The 20,970-nt window shown below is 40.9% G+C and overlaps 1 protein-coding gene across 2 annotated transcripts in view; it reads right to left on the reverse strand.

The window, feature by feature from the left end:
• The window catches only part of FNDC3B (fibronectin type III domain containing 3B), a 210,119-nt gene that overhangs the window by 13,930 nt on the left and 175,219 nt on the right, over positions 1–20,970 (reverse strand). For both annotated transcript variants that reach the window (XM_069792717.1, XM_069792718.1), the window contains exons 23-24: positions 15,912–16,124; positions 1,878–2,044 (exon numbers count right to left, since the gene is read on the reverse strand). In XM_069792717.1, coding sequence (XP_069648818.1) covers positions 1,878–2,044; positions 15,912–16,124 — 380 coding nt within the window. The remainder of the gene's footprint in view (positions 1–1,877; positions 2,045–15,911; positions 16,125–20,970) is intronic.

Genomic DNA, 20,970 nt, shown 5'->3' on the forward strand with positions numbered 1-20,970 from the left:
TTCCCTCCTCCTTCCATCCCTCACCCCAATACACGTAGATTTTTGTCTGACACTTACAAAACACTGCTATTAACAATAATGCTATTTTAGGGTCGGCATCACTAAGTGAGTAATTAGGATACTTTACAGGAGAATAAACATATGCTTCTGATACATCAAAACCCGTACTAAGTTTATCACATACGCTCCTTTGTATTGCTCTGAACACAGAAGGGAATCAACACCATGATTTTGACTCAACAGATCTCTTTTCCCTATAGCATTACCTCCCCACAGCAGTGTTCACTTACACAGTTTTTCTTGTGCCCTTTTCTCTGTTACAGCCAGTGTTTTGTCATGTACCTGTGGTTCCAGCCCACACACGACCCAGTATTTGCACGGTATCTTAACCGCTTGATATTCAGTCGCGGGTATGAGTCATATTTACCAGAAACTAAATAGGCAGGCAGGGAGTTCAAAACAAAAAACCTAGGTGAGACCTGAATTTAATAAAACAGATTTCTATCCAACAAAATGAAAATGGGAGTACAGTGCATGCAGGCATCCCTGTCCCAGTTTTACCCACTTACTGCAACTAAGAGAAGCAACGGCAACACGGGCTCAGCACCCGCGAGCGACACGCGCCTGCGCCCAGGCACTCCGACAACTCGCGGATGCTAAAGCCGTGAGCACACCCTCCCTCCTACACTCACCTACGCCAGCCCTCTTCATCTGGCACGAGCTCCCTTCGCTTTGCTGGGTACCAGATCTTACAACTGCATAACGGAGCGAATCAGGATAATTCGCTGTTGGGTAAGTGTATTTACCCTTGAACCTTCCATCAAACACATACAGGTATCTTCTTCCAGAAAGAGCACTGAAGCAAATGCCAAAACCCAGGGGATATCCAGGCGGTAATGAAGGTGGGATTCTCGCATATGCTGATTTTAGCGTAGTGAAGCCAGTCTCTCAATGTTCTCTCTGCGTTTGAGCGTTGTTCTTCCTGGGGGTGATTCAGAGCAGCTAACCTAGGGACCAGGGAAATTACACCCTGGCAGCGTTCTCCCCTCTCTAAATCTTTGATTACAAACGGTGTCAAAATCACCACAGCCAGATTTTAAGCATAGCAGAGCAAATGAAACCTCTCTGAAAAACTAACAGTTGCTGTTTCTCACAGTAAGTGGTACTGCGTGACAAAGGAGTTTTAAGCACACAGGAAAAAAAAGGTGCATCTGATTTCAGCTCAGTTTATCGGACAGACAATATAGTGAATCCCCTGCCTTTGTAGTAGTTCTCCTTGGAAAGAAGAAGCAAAATTACTTAGGCCAAAATCTACACTCAGTAAAAGATGTTTCACTATAAAACTTCATTTAATTAGGCCTTTTGTTTTTCTAGTGGAACACATGCTAAGCGAGTTCTAAATCTAATGCTTTATATATGTGAAATATTGTAATTAATTTTATACATTAAAGGAAAAATAAACTCTGAAGTTGTATGCTGAACATCACCTACACTACTAAAAACAACATTAAACTTTACTAATGCTTAAGTTGGTATGTATACATATCTACTACAGCTGTTACATCCCTTATAGAAGCGCTGCGGTAATCCAGAGCAATCCCCTGGTAAACATTATTGTTAGCAGAAGCATTTCAACAGTTTATGTATAACAACAGGGGTTAGTATAACATTTACATTGTTTATATGAATTTTTTGGTGATAATTTAGGTTCCCACCGTAATGTAACTCCGCAATTCACAGAAATATACAAGCAGCACAAACTGATTTTTCACATTATTGCTCACTTATGTTAACCCTTACAAACTCACTGCATACTTACCAATTACTTAATTACATGTTACTTATGTATATGGAAAAAAAAAAAATCTATTACATACCTTTGATTGCAGGTGGGACTGACTTAGTTGTGCAGAAGGTACATATTTCTGAGAAAGGTCCCTCCCCAGCATCATTGACCGCCTGTATTCTGAACGAGTAACAAGTGGATTCTGTCAGCCTTTGTATCTTGTATGTATGACTTGGTCCCCTATAAATCGGTATAAACCTGGAAACAATGAAAATGAGAACATGTAATTACACTGGAGTGGCACTGCCATTTCTGGCACAGAGAGCTTTGCAGAGCTGTTAAAGGCAAGTATAAAAATGGCATGTTATTAACGCACTAACAATGATTAGTAGGTTAGGGAAATCAGAAGTTCATTGTCCCTTTTGCAACTAATACTTACCTTGCAAAATGATTACATGAATTATCAGGAAAAACATCTGTCAATGCATCCCCTGCTACCCAGTAATCAGGAGAGATTCAACCTGTGTTCTGCTACAATACACCAAGGGTGCTGCTGGTTTAGAAGTACGTTTAAAACAAGATTAATACTTTGAATCTCTTCTTGCTTAATTTGGACTTTATTCGCACATTAAGACCCAAATACCACATCTTACACTCATCTGTGCCATCTTAAGCCAGAGTAATTCTGTTTAAATCAGAACATATAGATTGCGTAATACATGTGTAATATATTTCACACTTCTCAGTTTTGAAGAGTTCACAGACTGAAGACAGCCAAACAGCAGAGACAGAAACAGATTCAGAGAAAACACGTGGTGGTCTAGGAACGAAAAGGCACGGGGGAAGCATGAGTATAGCGGGAGGGATATGGAAGATGGAAAAGGACGCCAGCTTAGGAGCTCTGGGGGACGCCCGTACTGACAGCTCTGCTAGAGAGCAGGCTGAGGAGAAGAAGAAAAAGACACGACACTATGGAAGTGACTTCCAAAATACTTCCACTGACAAGACCAAACATCAGCACACACAAACTTGTCCAACAATGTAATGCAGAACAAAATCATTGTCACTTAATCTTACCAAGACAAAAAAAAAAAAAAAAAAAAAGTACAGCTGCTAGAGAGAACCTGACTTCTATTTCCAATTGCTCTGTCAGATAAATGCTTTTCAGCAATAGTCATATGTTAGCCAGCAATTTCTACCTAAGATCCTGACCCCCTGGGTGCTGAGCGGAATGGGGATGAGGGTAAATAAATAGGAAGCACCCAGCATCTTGCATCAATCTGCTCAGCCTCCACTGGGGAACAAGGTCTTACTGGCAATAGTCCTGAATCTGGAGAACATAAAATTCACCGCACCGGATCACATAGTTTTTTTTATGATTTAGTACACTTATTCAAATATCTTAACCATTTCAGCAGATTTTAAATCACTGGAAAGCCAACAAAGAGATTTGGTTTTGAACTCCCTATCTAGGTGCTAGCTTTATCCTTTGACTTTGCATGAGATACACAGTATAACCAATTTGAGCATTTCAAAGAAACTGGGTCTGTCATTAGCTCTCAGGGGCAGAAATCAATTCATATTACATTATGATTGAAAACCACAGAAGTACAAACAGAGAGATCAAGAATCATCTGTAATAAAAAGAAATGTTCAGGTAATTTAAATTGCTGGAAATGTACTCTGAGAACTAATGTGATTGACAACCCCCGCTGAGTTTTAGTGAGCGCCTCACCTTGATTGGAAATCAAAGATCTGTGCCACAAGTTTTTAAGAGGTGATTTTAGAGCCAATTTCCAAAGAATTTTTTTTTGTTTTTCAACCTTATGCTTACACAGTTCTAAGGACTGCCTGCTAGCCCACATTTTTGAAGCTCACATAAGCAGCTATGGCACGTTCCGAAAGACTGCCACAGATGTGTTCTCATGGAACAAAATTTCTTGGGATTCACTGCACGATGAACAAAGCACACGTATTTAGGACAGCAATAAGACTGAAAAGACAAGACAACTCTTTCTCTCCCTCTCCACTGCTTGTAGCTCAATCAGACAGCTGGCTCAGAAACCACTGCAGTACTCACAGAAGTGCTGACACTTATCTCTGACCCTGATCCAAGGGCAACAGATAGCAAAAAAGATGCAATGCAGTATTATAGACTAATGCCCTCTTTGTAATCATCCGTGGAGCTAGGTAAGCAAGGGAGGATAAACATACCTTACCAGCTACCACACAAGCATACCCACACCCCAGTTTGGGCTTACAGTACACTTGCTAGACATATTTAGAATCATAGAATAGAATCATGGAATAGTTTGAGTTGGAAAGGACCGTTAACAGTCATCTAGTCCAACACCCCTGCAATGGGCAGGAACATCTTCAACTCGACCAGGTTGCTCAGAGCCCCGTCCAACCTGACTTTGAATGTTTCCAGGGATGGGGCATCGACCACCTCTCTGGGCAACCTGTTCCAGTGTTTCACCACCCTCATCGTAAAACATTTCTTCCTTATATCTCATCTAAATCTACCCTCTTTTAGTTTAAAACCATTACCCCTTGTCCTATCGCTACAGGCCCTGCTAAAAAGTCTGTCCCCATCTTTCTCATAAGGCCCCTTTAAGTCCCGAAAGGCTGCAATAAGGTCTCCCTGGAGCCTTCTCTTCTCCAGGCTGAGCCACCCAACTCTCTCAGCCTCTCTTCATAGGATAGGTGTTCCAACCCTCTGACCATTTTCGTGCCCCTCCTCTGGACCCACTCCAACAGGTCCATGTCTGTCCTGCGCCGAGGACCCCAGAGCTGGACGCAGAACTGCAAGGGGGTCTCACCAGAGCGGAGCAGAGGGGCAGAATCCCCTCCCTCGACCTGCTGGCCGCAATTCTTCTCATGCAGCCCAGGTTACTGTTGGCCTTCTGGGCTGCGAGTGCACATTGCTGGCTCATGTCCAGCTTTTCACCCACCAGCACCCCCAAGTCCTTCTCCGCAGAGCTGCTCCCAATCCCTTCATCCCCCAGCCTGTATTGATACTGACGGTTGCCCCGACCCGGGTGCAGGACCTCGCACTTGGCCTCATAGAACCTCATGAGGTTCACAAGGGCCCACCTCTCGAGCTTGTCCAGGTCCCTCTGGATGCCATCCCGTCCCTCAGGAGCATCAACCACAGCACTCAGCTTGGTGTTGTCTGCAAACTTGCTGAGGGTGCACTCGATCCCACTGCCTATGTCACTGATGAAGATGTTAAACAGCGCTGGTCCCAATACGGACCCCTGAGGGACACCACTTGTCACCGATCTCCAGCTGGACATTGAGCTGTTGACCACTACCCTCTGGATGTGACCGTCCCACCACATCCTCATCCACCGAACAGTCCACCCATCAAATTCATATCTCTCCAATTCAGAGAGAAGGGTGTTGTGGGGGACCATTTATATAGCAAATACCAGTGACTTAGTCCTGAAGTGCCCTTTCACCTTCTGAATATGATTAAGGTTTCACAACACTGAACAAGTGATCTGGCAAAACACTTGAGTTCCTCCTGTCTTTTGGGAACTGGACTAATAATGCCATTTGGTTTCCATCTCCACCCCTTTTCACTTCTCCATCTCAAAAAAAATCTGTAATGAAAGCAAAAACCATTACAGAAAAGCTTGCATTCATGTTCAATACGCAAGATTGTAATGGAAACACACTTCTGAGATTCAACCATGTTTGAAGAAAGAGGCCTTCCCATTCTGGAAGAACAAAGGCTGATTACTAAGTCAATAAAATTCAGTTGTTGTTAGGCTTTACTATGACAATAATGCTTTGTAATTGTGTTTGAAGATGCAGATCATGATGTAAGAAACATAAGGAAGATGAAACATTTTAACTTCAAAATACCAGTGATTTTTTGTTAATAATGAAGTGTTTTGCTCACATCTAAAGCAGGTACTTCGTAGTCCTCGAGAATTACTTCTGTTATTTTTAAGAATAGTGCAGTTATTTTACATAGATGGCTACAGACTTGGAGCAATATATCCTACAATCTTTTTTCAGTCTCCCAGGCCTTCTGCTGAAGGATCGCAGTGAACTTGAAGTTGAATCAATCAGCGTGATTACACGTTGCTACTGTAATGGCTGCATACATTAAAAATCGTCTAAAGTAAGATAATTTGTTCATATTATTGCAAGTTCATTCTTTAAATCTTACTTTAAAAGCACATTTAAATGTGAGCTCCATATATCTTTGCCTTCTTGGCAAGCCTGACATTGTCCACTGTGCCCTGTGTCCTGCCCACGTGTCCAGGCCCTGTTCCGTACTTTTTCTTAAAAACAAGCCAGCTTTGAGCTTGTTTGCAAGGACTTCATCACTTACTCATTTAAAAGTTGACTTAATCTGCATATGGAAAAGCTCCCATGCTCTCTATCTCCTTCACAGCTTCTTCCAGCCTCTACTCAGTTCTCCCTCTGAACACGGACAATGAGTTTTCCTTCTCGGATGCTGTGGGATGCCATAAGCATGGTCATTAACAAAGCACAGCCATCAAAAATCTTTCTGGCTTTTCAGGGTGAGAGCTGAACTACACTGGGGAGGTGGAGTTTTTTTCTACATCCCGCTTATCTAACGGAGCTTTACATCATTCATAAATTGAATGTGCTAAGTCCCAGTCGCTAGGCTGGAGCTGAGGGATGGGCCCACGATTGAACATGAATGAAATACTGCAGCTTGACAAACTGCCACTTCTTGTCCCTTCAATCAAATGGATACACCTTTAGCTGCAATGTTGAAAAAGTGTTTACACTTTGATTTATTTCATCACTCTTCCAAGACAGACAAAACCAAAACACAAAACATGCTCAAGTGTCTTAGCCAAGATGTGTTCATTCTCTAACCTCTACCTGCTTTCACATAATTCCCTGAGGTGTGCTAAATAAGCACCAAGAAATTTTCAATTCTCAGAGATCTGCCCAGTTGAATTTAAAAGACAGTAGGGTACATACCTTAAACCGGTACCCTGTCTTTGAAAAAAGACTACCTCTGTGGGTTAATAGCGTTCTTAACACAGTTGCATTATTATTTCTTTTGAAGTTTTCACCATCCACAAGTAAATCTGCATTATTCAAATTTAATGTGCTGCAGCGTTGTCTCTCCTCTCCACTAAATTAACAGCAGAAACTGAAAAGAAAGCAACTTTCTCCAGGGATGGAGATACTCCCCAGAGGCTACTTCCCTCTCTTCTCACTCGAGCAATCCCAGTTCTCCCCTTCCCAAACATTCTCATGTCAGTCACGGATTATTAATTTACCTACACACAATGGAGGGGAGAGAACACAGTGTCCTAGAATGATTGTTTGGGAGACACCACTGCTGTTAGTTTTTCATCAATACCTTTTTATTCTCAGTGAAGATCTTCTTGGAAATGTTTTACATGTTGCAGCTATTTTGTTTCCTCCACTTTAGTCACTTCCAGTCAAGCAGAGGAATATGAATGTACTTGCTCTACCCCTGCTCATTAGTTCTCAGCACATTTTAATCAGCAGGTTCCCTTTCAAACTCTCGGGTTTTGTTTATATTTTAGTAACCCGTTTGTCCTTACAACAATTTAATTTGAAAGAAAATCTGCTGTACAGCACTAAAGACAGCAATCTTGAACCAAGGTACAAAGGCTGAAATAGCCATCTGACTGATTCTGTTACTGCCTCCCAGAAAAACATGGTCATCTGCCACAAATTTGGCTGGAGAGAAATCATTAATACAGCACTGGTCTGACCTGGCGACCTGAGGCTTCATTCAGCATACGTGGGTAACTGCATAATTAGAAACTAAAGTACATGAATTTCACAAACCAACAGCTCTTTTAACATTATTATCGCAACATCCCTGTTATGTGCATAATTATAGCCCCTACCTACTTTCTTAGACTATTCCTCTATTTTGTTTAAAGAACATTATCAAACACTCACTGACTTAGGTGATTTTCTCTCCCCACCAGCAGCTCCCTGTATTACGAGGTGGCACCAAGGGAAGCAAAGCTTCAAAACAGAAACATCTGGTTCAGAGATACAGGAGTAAAGTCAATGCACAATTTTTTTCATTTCTTCTGTATTTTAAAATGTTCAGCTCAAAGAGAAGAGCTTGACATCTGCAGCATCCCTCATCCCCACATCCATCAGTGCTCCTGTAACCAGTACCAGGCTGACCCAATCTTTTCAGCTTTGAGACACCTTTCCAAGCCACTCTTTGGCATCTCCCTTTGCAGGTAGGTACCGAGGGAAGGCAAACACCTGGGCAGGGGTTCCCAAAAGAGTTTTGTGCTCCCACAACCTCCCCCAACCCTGACTTCCAGTCCTAACATGAGGTGTGGACCAGACAGGATGTCTTGGTGCCTCCGGATGAAGATATATTTTCTAGAAGACACCTTTTCGAAAGCTTATCATGTATTCTTGCTCATAATACGTTTAGAAACCAACCTCCACAATGCACTGTCAATATATTTTTTGTTTACAGGCATAATAAGTAATAACAACAAGCCCCACTGAAGGAGGCAACTTTTCCTTCCTCATACTTAGAAAAGCAAAACTAAGCAAAGAGAGGAAAAAGGCAGGAAGACAAGTGATAACAGTCAAATAGGAAGAATTTTGTTTTCTTCACATAATTACCTAGCACATCTGCAGGCTAGACAAAGAGTACTTGCAGCCAAAAATTGATTTTTAGCTTGCTTCTACTAGATCATCTTTCATCTGCTGATGGATTTGAGCACGTAATCCGTATTTACCACAGATAGTCACTTGTCAGATGTCTGGAATTATTGAAAATGGAGATGCCTTAACCTACCGAAGCTCCCCCATAGTAAGAAAAATTACTGTTTTGGAAGGAGCTTCTGGGTACATTCAGGAGGAATGGAAGACAGATCAGCAAAGTGCCTGACAGATGATTCCTGTGCGCAGCCACATCAGGGGCCAAGGAACAGATAGGAAGGACAATACTGAGCACAACTTAGTGTGAATTAACAGTGTTTGAATGAAAGATCTGGGAGAAATTAAGGAAAGCATCCAATGGCCTGTTGAAACTATACAGTCAGGGAGAACTAGATTACTAGGCAGCTACCAATACCATGGCTTGCAATGGCAATGTGTTAATAATTAACAGTAGATATGAATAAGAGTGGGCTTAAAGCTAAAACCAAGAGAACAAAACACAGTTCAGCAATAGCAAACTAATGCTCTGACAGCCCTATGCATTTTTATCTTCCTCATGCAGCACTACAATCCACCATCCTAGTGTAGCAGCAGCTAACAGTGTCTATGAACCTTAAAATGAAACTCATTCAGCACATCGTGTTCGCAACTATTTACTGACATGACAGTCTCAGTAATATGTTTTGGCAAAGCTCGCTAAGGAAGCCAAGCATAGTCTCTAGTTTACCAACTTCACTTGGAACCTATAGAAGTGCTCTTGGAAAACTGGCCAACGTGATCCCGCTGCTCTGAGCTGAACCCCATTACCCCTTTAGATATTAAACAGTCATTACTCCGATTAAGGCATTATTTTTCTTATGAAGTTGTTAGAGATGTGCAGAAAATAGCTTTTATTACAGTGACAATCTTTGGTCCAGATGCTGCTCTTATTTATGATCTGCCACCTGGAATATTTAGTTACACCCATGAAGTGTGAAGCACCGGCAGATGTACACTGATCAAAATAGAAGAGAAAATTGGTCCACTGTGTTTCTATGTAGTTAACTACTAAATTTCCCACCAAACCAGGGATTCTTTGAAAATACTTACAGAACAGCATCTAATTCTGTGTCTCAGTAGACTCCTAATAGCTGAAACATCTCGTCTCAAACATTTAACACAGTATTCTCACACTTTGTCGCAAAAGACGACGCACACACAGTGAACTCATATATCTACTAAAAATGTTTTACTCCTATTTCTAGGAACAAAGCTGAAATGCATTAACAAGTTAAGCTTTTTATACTTCCTCTTCAGTTCTTCCTCCTCTTTTTCATCTGCACAGCACTTACTGCAAAGCCCCAAGTATCTGACCAGAACCCTCTTAACAGAAATATCAGTACTGTCAATAGCAACACTCATCTACACCATGCAATAATATGAAGCGAAGACAGACTACCTGAAAGACTTTTCTTGAATGTTAACTTTCTATTTAGCCAGGCTTGCAGAGTAAACTGTAGCATGCCATAATGTCTTTGCGCTCATTCTTAATTTCCTTTCATCATTGTTTTACCCAATATGAAAATGATTTTTCCTGCAGGTTTTTGCAAGGATATGTTAATGTATCTGATTTTATATTTTAATAGAATTTCACAAGCCACTAGGCCTGAAACATATCAGTAATTGCTGCTAAAATGGGTGTAAATCGTCTTGATCAAATCATGAGCGTAAACAATTTTTTAATTAGGCTGCTTGAAACTCGCAGTAACCAGATAATGATTATGCTAGTCATCAGGAAAAGGCAGCATGTTTAGCAATTTATCTCCCTGTGTTTCTCTTCTACCTTCCTTCAAGTTAATGCAGAGCAAACATAGGTGTCGAGGTTCATACATATGACCGCTTCCTAACACAGAGGTGTACTTGACGCTAACCGTTCCGCAAAGACTGCTGCTTAGACCAAACCATCAGATACAATATTCCACCTCTACAGCCAGGGAAACTGCCCTGGACACTGCGACAGACGGTCTCCATTTCGTTTGTGCATTCTCTGCTGTTTGTTATACTTCTTCAAGGAGTAACTAGGTCACAGAAAACTGTGATAGAAAAAAGGGAAAACGATTTCTTCTGCTATATACAACTTCAGCATGTGTGGGGAGAAAAGGTTTCCAGCACCACCAGGTGAAGAGAACAGAAGAGTGGGAGAATCACTGGAACAGCTAGGAGCTTCATAAAACTGAACCTTTCTGCAGAAAAAACGAGCCCATCCGCATCTCTGCCCTGGCTTTACTATTTACTGTTCAAATCACGTTTTCATTTTCCTTGGAAACCACCTCCCGACAAGTGTGTTTTGGTTCATCTCACCTTGGGAAAATATTGGCATAGATTTTTATAATATACTTTTCTCTCCTTCTTATAGGCTTTCTGTAAAGAGTGAAATAGCTTAGCACACAATTGAAAAAGACAGTACTACCAGGAGCATCACTAACATCTGGGTCAGCAGGCACTCAAACAGATGAGACGATACATCTCCCTCGGATACCGGGAAAAACTCGCGCGCGTGCCCTGTTCATAGCCAGGCTCCAAAGGCTCTGTTCCCAACCTACCGAACGGGAGCGAGGAAAGACAACCCGACCTACTGAAAGGCGACTGAGAGTCTGCCAAGCATACAGCTCGATGTCCTCTGCTGCCTGCACCGTGATAACAGGCACTTCTGGGACGAGGAATGCGAGGGGTGATGCCTCCCGAAATAAATATTCACCTCACGGTGGTGATGTAATTTGGTTACAAATGTTATTCCTTCCTTGGAGTTGCTAGAAATTTCCAGGACTATGCTGATGTGTGGCTACGGCCTTTGGGACATTCATATCCTAACCAGAAAAACAGTGTGTGCACAATGACTGTGCCCAATTAGTATTTATCGTCGTTAGGCAAGTTCTATTTCGTGATCAATTTTTCATTTATATTGAAGAATAATATCTCCTTAAATGGCATACAGGTACAGTTTAGCAAAGTATTTTAAAACAGTTTAATACTCACATAAATAATCTTTCACATGATATGAAAAGGAAATACTACTACTGTTTACCCAGCGATACGGGGTCATAACTCATTTATTCAGTAAATAACCGTAACAAAAGCAATTACAGTTTAGCATGCCAGTAAACACCATCTCTTACAATTCACTTACAAAAGCAGGCTTACTAAGAATTGTCAATGGTATTTTTAAATAATATCTTTAGGTTGCTTCTTAGCCAACCTTACCAATGATTCTCCCTTAAAATATAATTATACATATTTTTATTTGGATTCTGTATATATAGAAAAATCACAGAATTCATCTCAACTGCAACATACATTCATCTAAGAAACACAAGCAACTGATAAATGACCCACAAATAACGTACTTGCTAATTCTCTCTTTCAGACTGGATATTGTAAGCATTTTAAGACACTAAGAGGTATAATTAGTTGTAGGAACAACTAAAGACTAATTACCAGTATAGGGGGGAAAAAAAAAAATCAAAAGCATTACTATAATTAGGTTCATTTGTTTCACTTGGAGAGGAAAAATCCACAGTATTCCGGAAAACAGTGCAACTTGATTAACATGATTTTCTTGAAATCACTAGTTAGGATATGAAGTCACAACTGATAGTTTATTGAAAAAAGAAAGAAATTTTATAATCCTCTCTACATATAGGTCAGCTACCCTCAACAAACTTTCCCATGTACTGTGCTTTCTAGAAACAGATTTTTCTTCATTTCCACTTAATGCTACACATAATTGAAAGGACAAGAGATGCTAATTTGATCTTCCCAAATGTCACACACTGAAGAGCAAATAAGAGCTAAAGCAGGTACATTTCTGATGTGCACACCTTCTCAAGACCCTACATTAATCAGTGTCAGGAGATTTCCAAGTATTTTGTTTCACAGGTCTTGCAATCAATGAAACATTTAGTCTCCAACAACAGGCCTGTTATACCTCATTACAGCATGGAAAATTTAAAAACAATTCTTAATGACTAGGATGCATTCAGGAGCACTGGCTAACTATCACTGCATAAAACCAGAGCTCAATCTTTACAAGAAGGCCATTAAAGCTATCAGGGTCAGAATTTGACTTAATGACAATTCCCTTTTTTTAAAAGAATTTGCTCATCTTTGTATTTCTGTTTGTGAAACTGCTTCAACAGCATTTTAAAGCTAACTCCTATTTTAAACCTCATCAGTAAGCCATGTTGCAGTAAGCAAACTGCACGCTCAGATTCACTGAAGAGGGGAAAATTGTAATACTGAGTTGAAGGATTTCAATATAAAGCTGTTAAAAGTCATTTCAGATGTCTCGGGGAATACAGTAACAATTATCTCCTGAAAGACTAAAGATATGACAGAGGTCAATTTTGAGTTATCCACGTTTACACCACAGCCTCTTCCCCTGCATCAGGTGCTATCTCTTCTCTCAACAGCGGGGACACGGTGGAACCTTCCTACAACCCTTTCAAACCATACATGACTCCAAAACATCCTTCTAGATCATTTATTTGGTGTCATTTTTTTGGTGTCACCTAGAGAGGCGAACGATGCCCCAAGCTTGTCAGTGCTTAAGAGGCATATGGGCAACACCCTTAATAACATGTTTTAGCTTTTGGTCAGCCCTGAATTGGTCAAGCAGTTGGACTAGATGATCATTGTAGGTCCCCTCCAACTCAAATACTCTATTCTATTTAATTATTCCATTAGCTGTCCACAATTTACCTTCCTGTTAAAGCACTGCGCAATTAAAGAGGCCAGCGACGCTCAAAGAACCATATTCCAATATTTTTCACAATCGTACACGAGTGAGTAACCCCTCTCTCACGATGGGGTTTATTTTATGGGAATGACCGAACAAAGGACTCCCACCTCTGTAACTAACTGCTGTTTCTACCAGTTCATGGGTGGGCTGTCATTCTCTGTTCGTTAGGAATGATAGCTCTCCTGAACGTACAGAACTCCGCCGCTGTATCCTTTCAGTTATATCTCTCATTGTGATCGATGCACACAATGGGGAGCAAAAAGGGACTGTCAGATAGGGAACAAATAAATAAATCTTACTGCCACGGCCTGCCAGCTCCAACTGTTCTCAAACACAGCACGGGGCAACAGACAACAGTGCACCCATTCTGTTCCTCTGCGGTGCCCACGCTGGTATGCACTTCATCAGCCAGAGGGCTCAGGGCCGTGGCTCATTTTAGGTATTTTCTGTACTAATGCTACAAGTCCAACCACCGAAGGAAGCCATTTCATGCAAGGACTCCGTTCAAGCAGGAGGAGACAGTGCAGCGTAGATGAGTAGTTCCTCTGCTTCTTTGGGAGCTCATGCAGACTATAAGCCAAATTCAAAGCTAAGAAGGCCTAGCAGAGAAACAAGTTCAAATTCCTCCTAATTAACAGCTGTTAAGAGACCATTTGCAGTGGGAAAAGTTTGTGCAAAAGCACAGGATTCTGCTAAAGCCTTGTGCAAAAGCAAAGGGGAAAAAGCTTTCCTTCTGTGCTGCCAGGTAACATAACGTATTTTATTCTTACAAGGAAACTTACTATTTTCTCCGACATAAAAAGAGGTTTAAAACAATTTATAGTTCTTCACCATCCTACCTGCAGTGCTACGTGAAAGCAAACAAAAGAAGCCTGCTGGATGTTTCTTTAGAGCTGGCTCCATCACATGCTGCTGCAGGTGATGGGCTCCTGCCAAGCATCATTGCACTCTGAAGAAACTGTTTTTATCAGTCAGACTTTCAAATGGGCATTTATATTCATTGGACACCTCTCAGTATTAGTACAGGGGAGCATGTACCCTCTCTGCATCAGTACAGTTGAGATACCGGGTGGTATTTAGGCATTATTCATGGTGGTTTTATTACTTACAATTAGAGCTTTTGGGCCAGACCCTCGGCTGGCATAAACTCAGCACAGCTCTATTTAAATTAAAGGAATCATGCTCATTTACACCAAATTATGATCTGTGCTGAAGGTCTCTAAGGATTATCTACTTGATACATCAGTTATTTTACCTAATTAAACCAGTTGAGAGTGCTTCTTAGTAAATTATGAGCCATCTATGATATTTATTCATTGAAGAGCTCAGCCTCTTAGGCACTACTCACATATTGTCTTTCTTCCCTTCCCTTCCCTTTTTTTACTGAATATATCTCATTACAACTTTGGAGCTACATTATCCGATCTTCCCATACAAAGTTTGCATGGGAAAATACTTTTTGCTGAGCACTGACTGCTTAATGTTCAGTTTTGTGTTTCTTGCACACCAAAAGCTCTCATGGCTTTGAAGAAAATTTTAGGGAACTGAAACATGGTGGATGAGCTCTTCCGCATCCTTATTTCATAATTATTGTGTAGCTACCAAGCTGATGCTAAGCTCATATTTTCTAATGCTCCAAAATATTACAGCTGTAAAATCTGGAACATCATGTTGCCCAAAAAACCTTGTTCTGCTTGGTTTTGCCTTTCCTAGACCTCTGCTTTTGTAACCATTTATTTTATTAATATACACAGCACATTGGGTGCAGTATCTTTGTTTTGTATATTCCAAAGAGTAAAGCACTATGACCACGAAAATTGGCATTAACTTTGAGTGGCAGAGGTGCCAGTGTTTTGCTAAAATTTCAACAGTATAGCACTGATTTCAGTTGTTCTATATAATAACTTTAACAGCTGCCATGGTTTAAGCCCAGCCGGTAACTAAGCACCACGCAGCCACTCAACTCACTCCCCCTGCACCCAGTGAGATGGGGAGAGAATCAGAGGGAAAAAAAAAAAGTAAAACTCATGGGTTGAGATAAGAACAGTTTAATAGGACAGGAAGGAAAAAACAAATAATGATAATGATAACAATAATAAAATAATAATAAAAGGATTGGAATATATGAAACAAGTGATGCACAGCGCAGCTGCTCACCGCTCGCTGACTGATGCCCAGTTAGTTCCCGAGGGCCAGCTCCCGCCAGTTCATATACTGGGCATGACGTCACACGGTATGGAATACCCATTTGGCCAGTTTGGGTCAGCTGCCCTGGCTGTGCCCCCTCCCAAGTTCTTGTGCCCCTCCAGCCTTCCTGCTGGCTGGGCATGAGAAGCTGAAAAATCCTTGACTTTAGACTAAACACTACTCAGCAACAACTGAAAAACATCAGTGTGTTATCATCATTCTTCTCATACTGAACCCAAAACATAGCACTATACCAGCTACTAGAAAGAAAATTAACTCTGTCCCAGCTGAAACCAGGACAACAGCTTTGTTATGTAATTTGCTCAGTTAGACTACAGGCACAGAATCCCTATTAAAACAATATTTTGTGTATATTTGTAGGTATGAAATAATGAGGAAACCAACATTTTCTTACTGTGATTCACAACTGCATTATGATGAACCAAAATTCATTTTTATTAACCCAAGGAAAAGATTCATATCTCTTACCTTTTATTTCTGTCTTCTAACTGCAAGATGTAGACCATGTCATCGGTAGTGTGAAGCTTGGAACTGCTGTCTCCCCATTTCAGCTTCAGGCTCTGAGGACCTGCTGCAGCACACTCTAATCGAGGAGGTAAGGGTGGTAATGGCCTGGTTTTTGCTTTAATAAAGTGGCTAAATGGTCCAGCTCCAATTTCATTGACAGCCTGGATCCTGATCCTAAAAAGAACAGCAAAAAGGTAAATGTTAAGTAAAGTGCTTTCACGAGGTTCTTGGTATAAAAAAAAAAATCTCAAGAGACAAAACAGCCTTCCAGACCTCACTGCTCTGTCACTAACACAGTGCCCGCTCCCAGCTACCAGTGCTTTGCTTTGGCAAAATGAAAGGCTCTGTAAACACAACAAGTATTATAAACCGATTTATATTGTAAGAGCTGCAGTGAAGATACCAAGAAATGCAGTAAGGCTGAGGGAGGGAAGATTTGGGTAAGCAATCTCAGAACCTGACGGCAGTCCCTTTAACCACATAAGCAAGGGACAGCAGCACAGATACAAGTGCAACCTGGAAAACATGAGCTGTGTAACTACGAATAAATAAAACGCAGAAGCGTGTTGTGGTTGTTTAACAAAGGTCATGGACTAATTTAGGTGAAATCATTAAGTGAAAGCATTGGCGTCACTGCCATGAAACCCATCTCCGTGTTGGTAAGTATCTCCAAAGAGCAGTATTATTTCAGGGTGTGCAGCATCTCACAAAGCACACTTTAAGTACATGAAACTCTACTGGGAAGAGCCAACTGAGAAGGTTAAATCCACAAACCTTCCACATATCTTACACAAACTGTGGAATATTAACCGTCAGTGAACTATCTATTAGATCAAATAAAAGTTGGACTCAAGTCACTCTCACAAGATGTACAAAAGCTCTTGAGCTATTTGAATCAGATTAAGGACATTTAGAAGAAGAGAAAAGCAGACCACCTACCTAGTCACAGAAGTTTTAATTTGGAAATATTCTTAAGACTGAGCTAGTCTCCTGAAGTCTATTTCTTAAGATAATGACTCCTGGCTTCTGCTTTGTCACTTTCTCTTACCTGTCTGCACCTCAGTTTAATAATTTGCACAATGAAGAACTGCTTACAGGAATGAGTGAAGAGTCGTAGTCTTTTACCATGGTAACATCAACAACATCATCATAACAGAAATGTGAAATATGAGTTTCGAAAGAGCTTTGAGGACTGCGTAAAATAGAAATATTGGTACAGACGAGCCTAAAAGGTTTCAAGAGTTTGTTAAATCAAACTGAAAAGAAGAGAAAACAGTATGGGCAAACTAATTAGATTTTTTAGACAGTTCAGTTTAGATAGCTGGACTGATGCCATTTACTTTGGAAATCCTATGCACAGCAGCGTAGTATTTTCTCATGGGAAAAGAATCTCTACAAGAAATGTTGCTTCTTCTCAAAACTATCAGCCACCAAGAAGCCAGAAGTCCCTAGGGAAGGTGGTAGGGGGAGAAGGGAGAAGAGCAGAACCTGGTATATCCCTACGACTGCCTGCTTCAGAGAAAGCAGAAGATAAATGGAACTGTCTCTGGTTGGCATAGCTACTTATTTTGATTGAAGTACACAAAGTGATATAGGTTCATATAAACAACATATGAAAACTTAATTTGCTTTGAACATCAAATTTTCAGCTCTACCATTAGAAAAAGATTAGAGTTAAAGGGATAGGGAAAAACCCTCCAGAGAACAATATTCCCCCTTAAAAAAAAAAACAACAAAACAAAACCACCAAACCACATTTTCTGCAATTTCAAGAATAAAACCGGTTAAATGATTAATAAACATATTGCAAAATAATAGAGCCTTATCTTCTCATTAGGCAGCTGAAGTAATTGTACACTGTAAGGATGTACTGCATTTAATGTGTGGTTAAAACCTTTGCTTGTTGACCTAGCCATTAACAAGGGTAAAGTATTGCTTGGTGTGGAGCTGCATTTTCCTTTTAACCTTCCTTTTAGTTTCAGGAAATGCATCCTGACCACCTTACAACACCACACAACGGTGATTTCATCCTCTTCCTCCCAAAGGGTGGATGGTATGGAGAAAGATCTAGCGGGAACCTCCTCTTCAACTGCTGCATACAAGCATTTGACATAGAAAGAACAAAAGGCTTCTGTAGTATCTTAAGAAGTGTAATTAATATAGGCATTGATCTTACTTCATATTATGTTATTGGTTTGCTTCAGATTGAGGAGTCATTACATTAATATTTAATGGTCTTTCTAGTAAAAAAAAAAGTGAACACTGCCTGAATTTTCACTGGATTCTGGCAAGTTATCTGTTAGCATATGCACATAAACAGTAACAGCTACATTACAAAATGCTACTACTTTTTTGTAGATTGCTTACAGCAACACGCTCGAGAGTACATAGCCTTTTTTTTGGTTTTATTTTGTATTATTCAAAGTCCCGTTAACAACAAAGCCTCACCTGTCCTCAAGCATCATAACTTTAACTTCATTTCCAAATGGCAGCTACCACAGTTGAAAACCAGCAGTGATTGAAACGAATCTCTCTCAAGTACCACATCGCATTTCTTAAGCCGAAGCTGATAGGTGTGCTTTTTAGATATGTGCATGAACATACATCCGCATTTACTTGTCTTCCCTTTGCTGGGTAATTATTTGCACAAGGTAAAAATGTGTCCCTTCCCTCATTTGTTGTTGCTTTCATCTGCTGCATGGTGTTCTTGCTCCCCCCTTCTGACTTCAGAGCACAGTAAGACTGATGGAAACTCTTATGCCTTAAAATAGACACAGGCATCTTTCCAGATGAACGATGATACTGGGAAAGCAAGAATTGATTTATTTGACTCTAACATGGCTGGATGTGGCTACCCTGTTTCTGCTGATTACAGCACCATAAAACTCCTTCTAAATTGCCACCATCATTCCCAGGTCCTGAGCTTTGTCAGACAAGCACAAACAACTAGTTTTGGTTTTCTGCGCACACAGCAGCGTAACCTAGATGCAGCTCTCGCCTCCCACCGAACCAACACTGAGCGTCTCCTCAATGGATATTAGGCCTTGGAAATGTCCACAGGGAAGGGGAGAAGAAAGAAGGGAAGAAGAAAGGGGAGAAAGGAGGACTGTCCGGAGGAGGAGGAGGGAGAACACCTTGTACTGCAGCATCTTTGCTCCAGCTCAGGTGCTTTCTCATGTCCCTGTCCCGGTCTGTGACACTCGAGCTCCTCCAGCGGCTGGGTGGCACAGCCACAGCAGATAAGGTAACTTCCACGATTAAGTGGAAACCAATTGCTGTTTACAGAACTGATACTGGGAAAAATCAACACTCCATTTTTGTGTAAGAGTAGTATATAGACATGTAGAAATATTTGCAATAAAACCACTTCCTGAATTCCTTTCAACTTATTCACTAATGTTTTCTAAGTTAAAACACCCCAAATACCGTCTTGGAAAGGTGGTTTTAAAAGCTGACAATCACAATTTGAAAGTAAGTTTCTTGAAAATGTAAAGCTTACATTTAGAGATAGTACCTAATTCTGCAGACCCTGGACCAGTAATATTTGTATTCATTCTCACATTTTCCCACTGCATCTTTTAAACATTTAGAAAAAAAATATATCAGACTAGGCATATTTAGAAACCATTAAAAGATCTTTAACAGACCACTCTATCTTGTAATATTCTCGACCCAGGAAAATAAACACACTAAACGGGATGCTATTTTCAGATTGGTCACAAAATCCTTTGTATAGTATTCCAACAAACTGAAAAATCACTTTTGAATTTATCTTAGAGTCTGACATGAGAAGAGTTTGATGCACTAGTTCCCATAAGTGGAATGCCACCCGTTGCAATACACGCGCCTGTGGAAACCTGTGGGAGTTAAAATGCCACGGACTTCAAAAGGGAGGAGAAGCAGCGTGCTCCACCAGCAGCAGCAGCCAAAACGTAAGGGATAGCAATCATACACAGCCCCCACAACAAGCCGGCCCCACAGATCCGCACTCAGACTGCATTCTTCTGAGGCTGGAACAAGACTTAGTTTTATACTCTCAAGCATAGATTTTGCTTTATAACCCACTTAAGCATTGCTAACTTAAGCATCCATGTTCATTCTTCTCTCTTCATCTTGGAAGATCTTTTCCTTGATACAGTTTAGAAATTTAAAATGTCTAGAAGCTTTATTCCTAAACCAAATTAAAATTAAGGGTTGCTATTAAAATTTAATAAGGCTACTATGTGTTTCAGAAGAAAATAAGCATTCTTAAAAATCGGAAGCTGTTTTGCAGTGAAGTATCTCAACAGCACAGCACAATTAACTATGGAAAGCGTTGAGCGAAGCTTGGGAACAGAGTGTAACAGAAAATTGGAATTTCTATTACTGTTAAATACTTCTTTATTGCCGAATATTTATTAACTCACTTCTAGTTACATCAGTTCACAGAAAACCAGTCCAAGTATTATTACCCTATAATCAGAGCTCCCAGAGCTTCATGGCTATGTCAATAAAACAGAAAGACTGCAGAACTCTCAGATATATTTCTGCAGCTGCTCACCAGCAATGGCTGCATAACGCTTTTGCGAGGCACCTGCTTTTTGGAACAGGAGTGCTGGTCTGTGCCTGACACTGGAGAAGTCCTCTTAAAACGCAGCCCTACGCTGGCCATTAGCAGCATGGCAGAGGCGCGCCCCAGTTTCTCCTGCCTTGAACGCCTTTTGGGATGCAAATCCTTCTTGTGGCATGCTGGCTGGATTTGCTACTAAGATACAGACCCCATCAAACTTTTCAGCTTCAAGGCCATCTCCGCAGAGAGCCTGGAGTTTGCTCGGTGTATACCGGAGTTGCTCGTGTATGGCCATTCCCACACAGGAGCTGGAAGCAGCAGAGCAATGCCAGACCTAAGCTAACAAGTCCAACGGGGTGGACGCACGTAGAGATGCTGTTAGAATCACACCGCTGTGCAAAACAATGTTCCTTTCCCATTTTGGACTTGGTGGACTCCTAATAACCAAGATTTGCTTTCAATTTTGGGTTC

This window comes from Haliaeetus albicilla, chromosome 9 (genome assembly GCF_947461875.1).
Source record: "Haliaeetus albicilla chromosome 9, bHalAlb1.1, whole genome shotgun sequence".
Lineage (NCBI taxonomy): Eukaryota > Metazoa > Chordata > Aves > Accipitriformes > Accipitridae > Haliaeetus > Haliaeetus albicilla.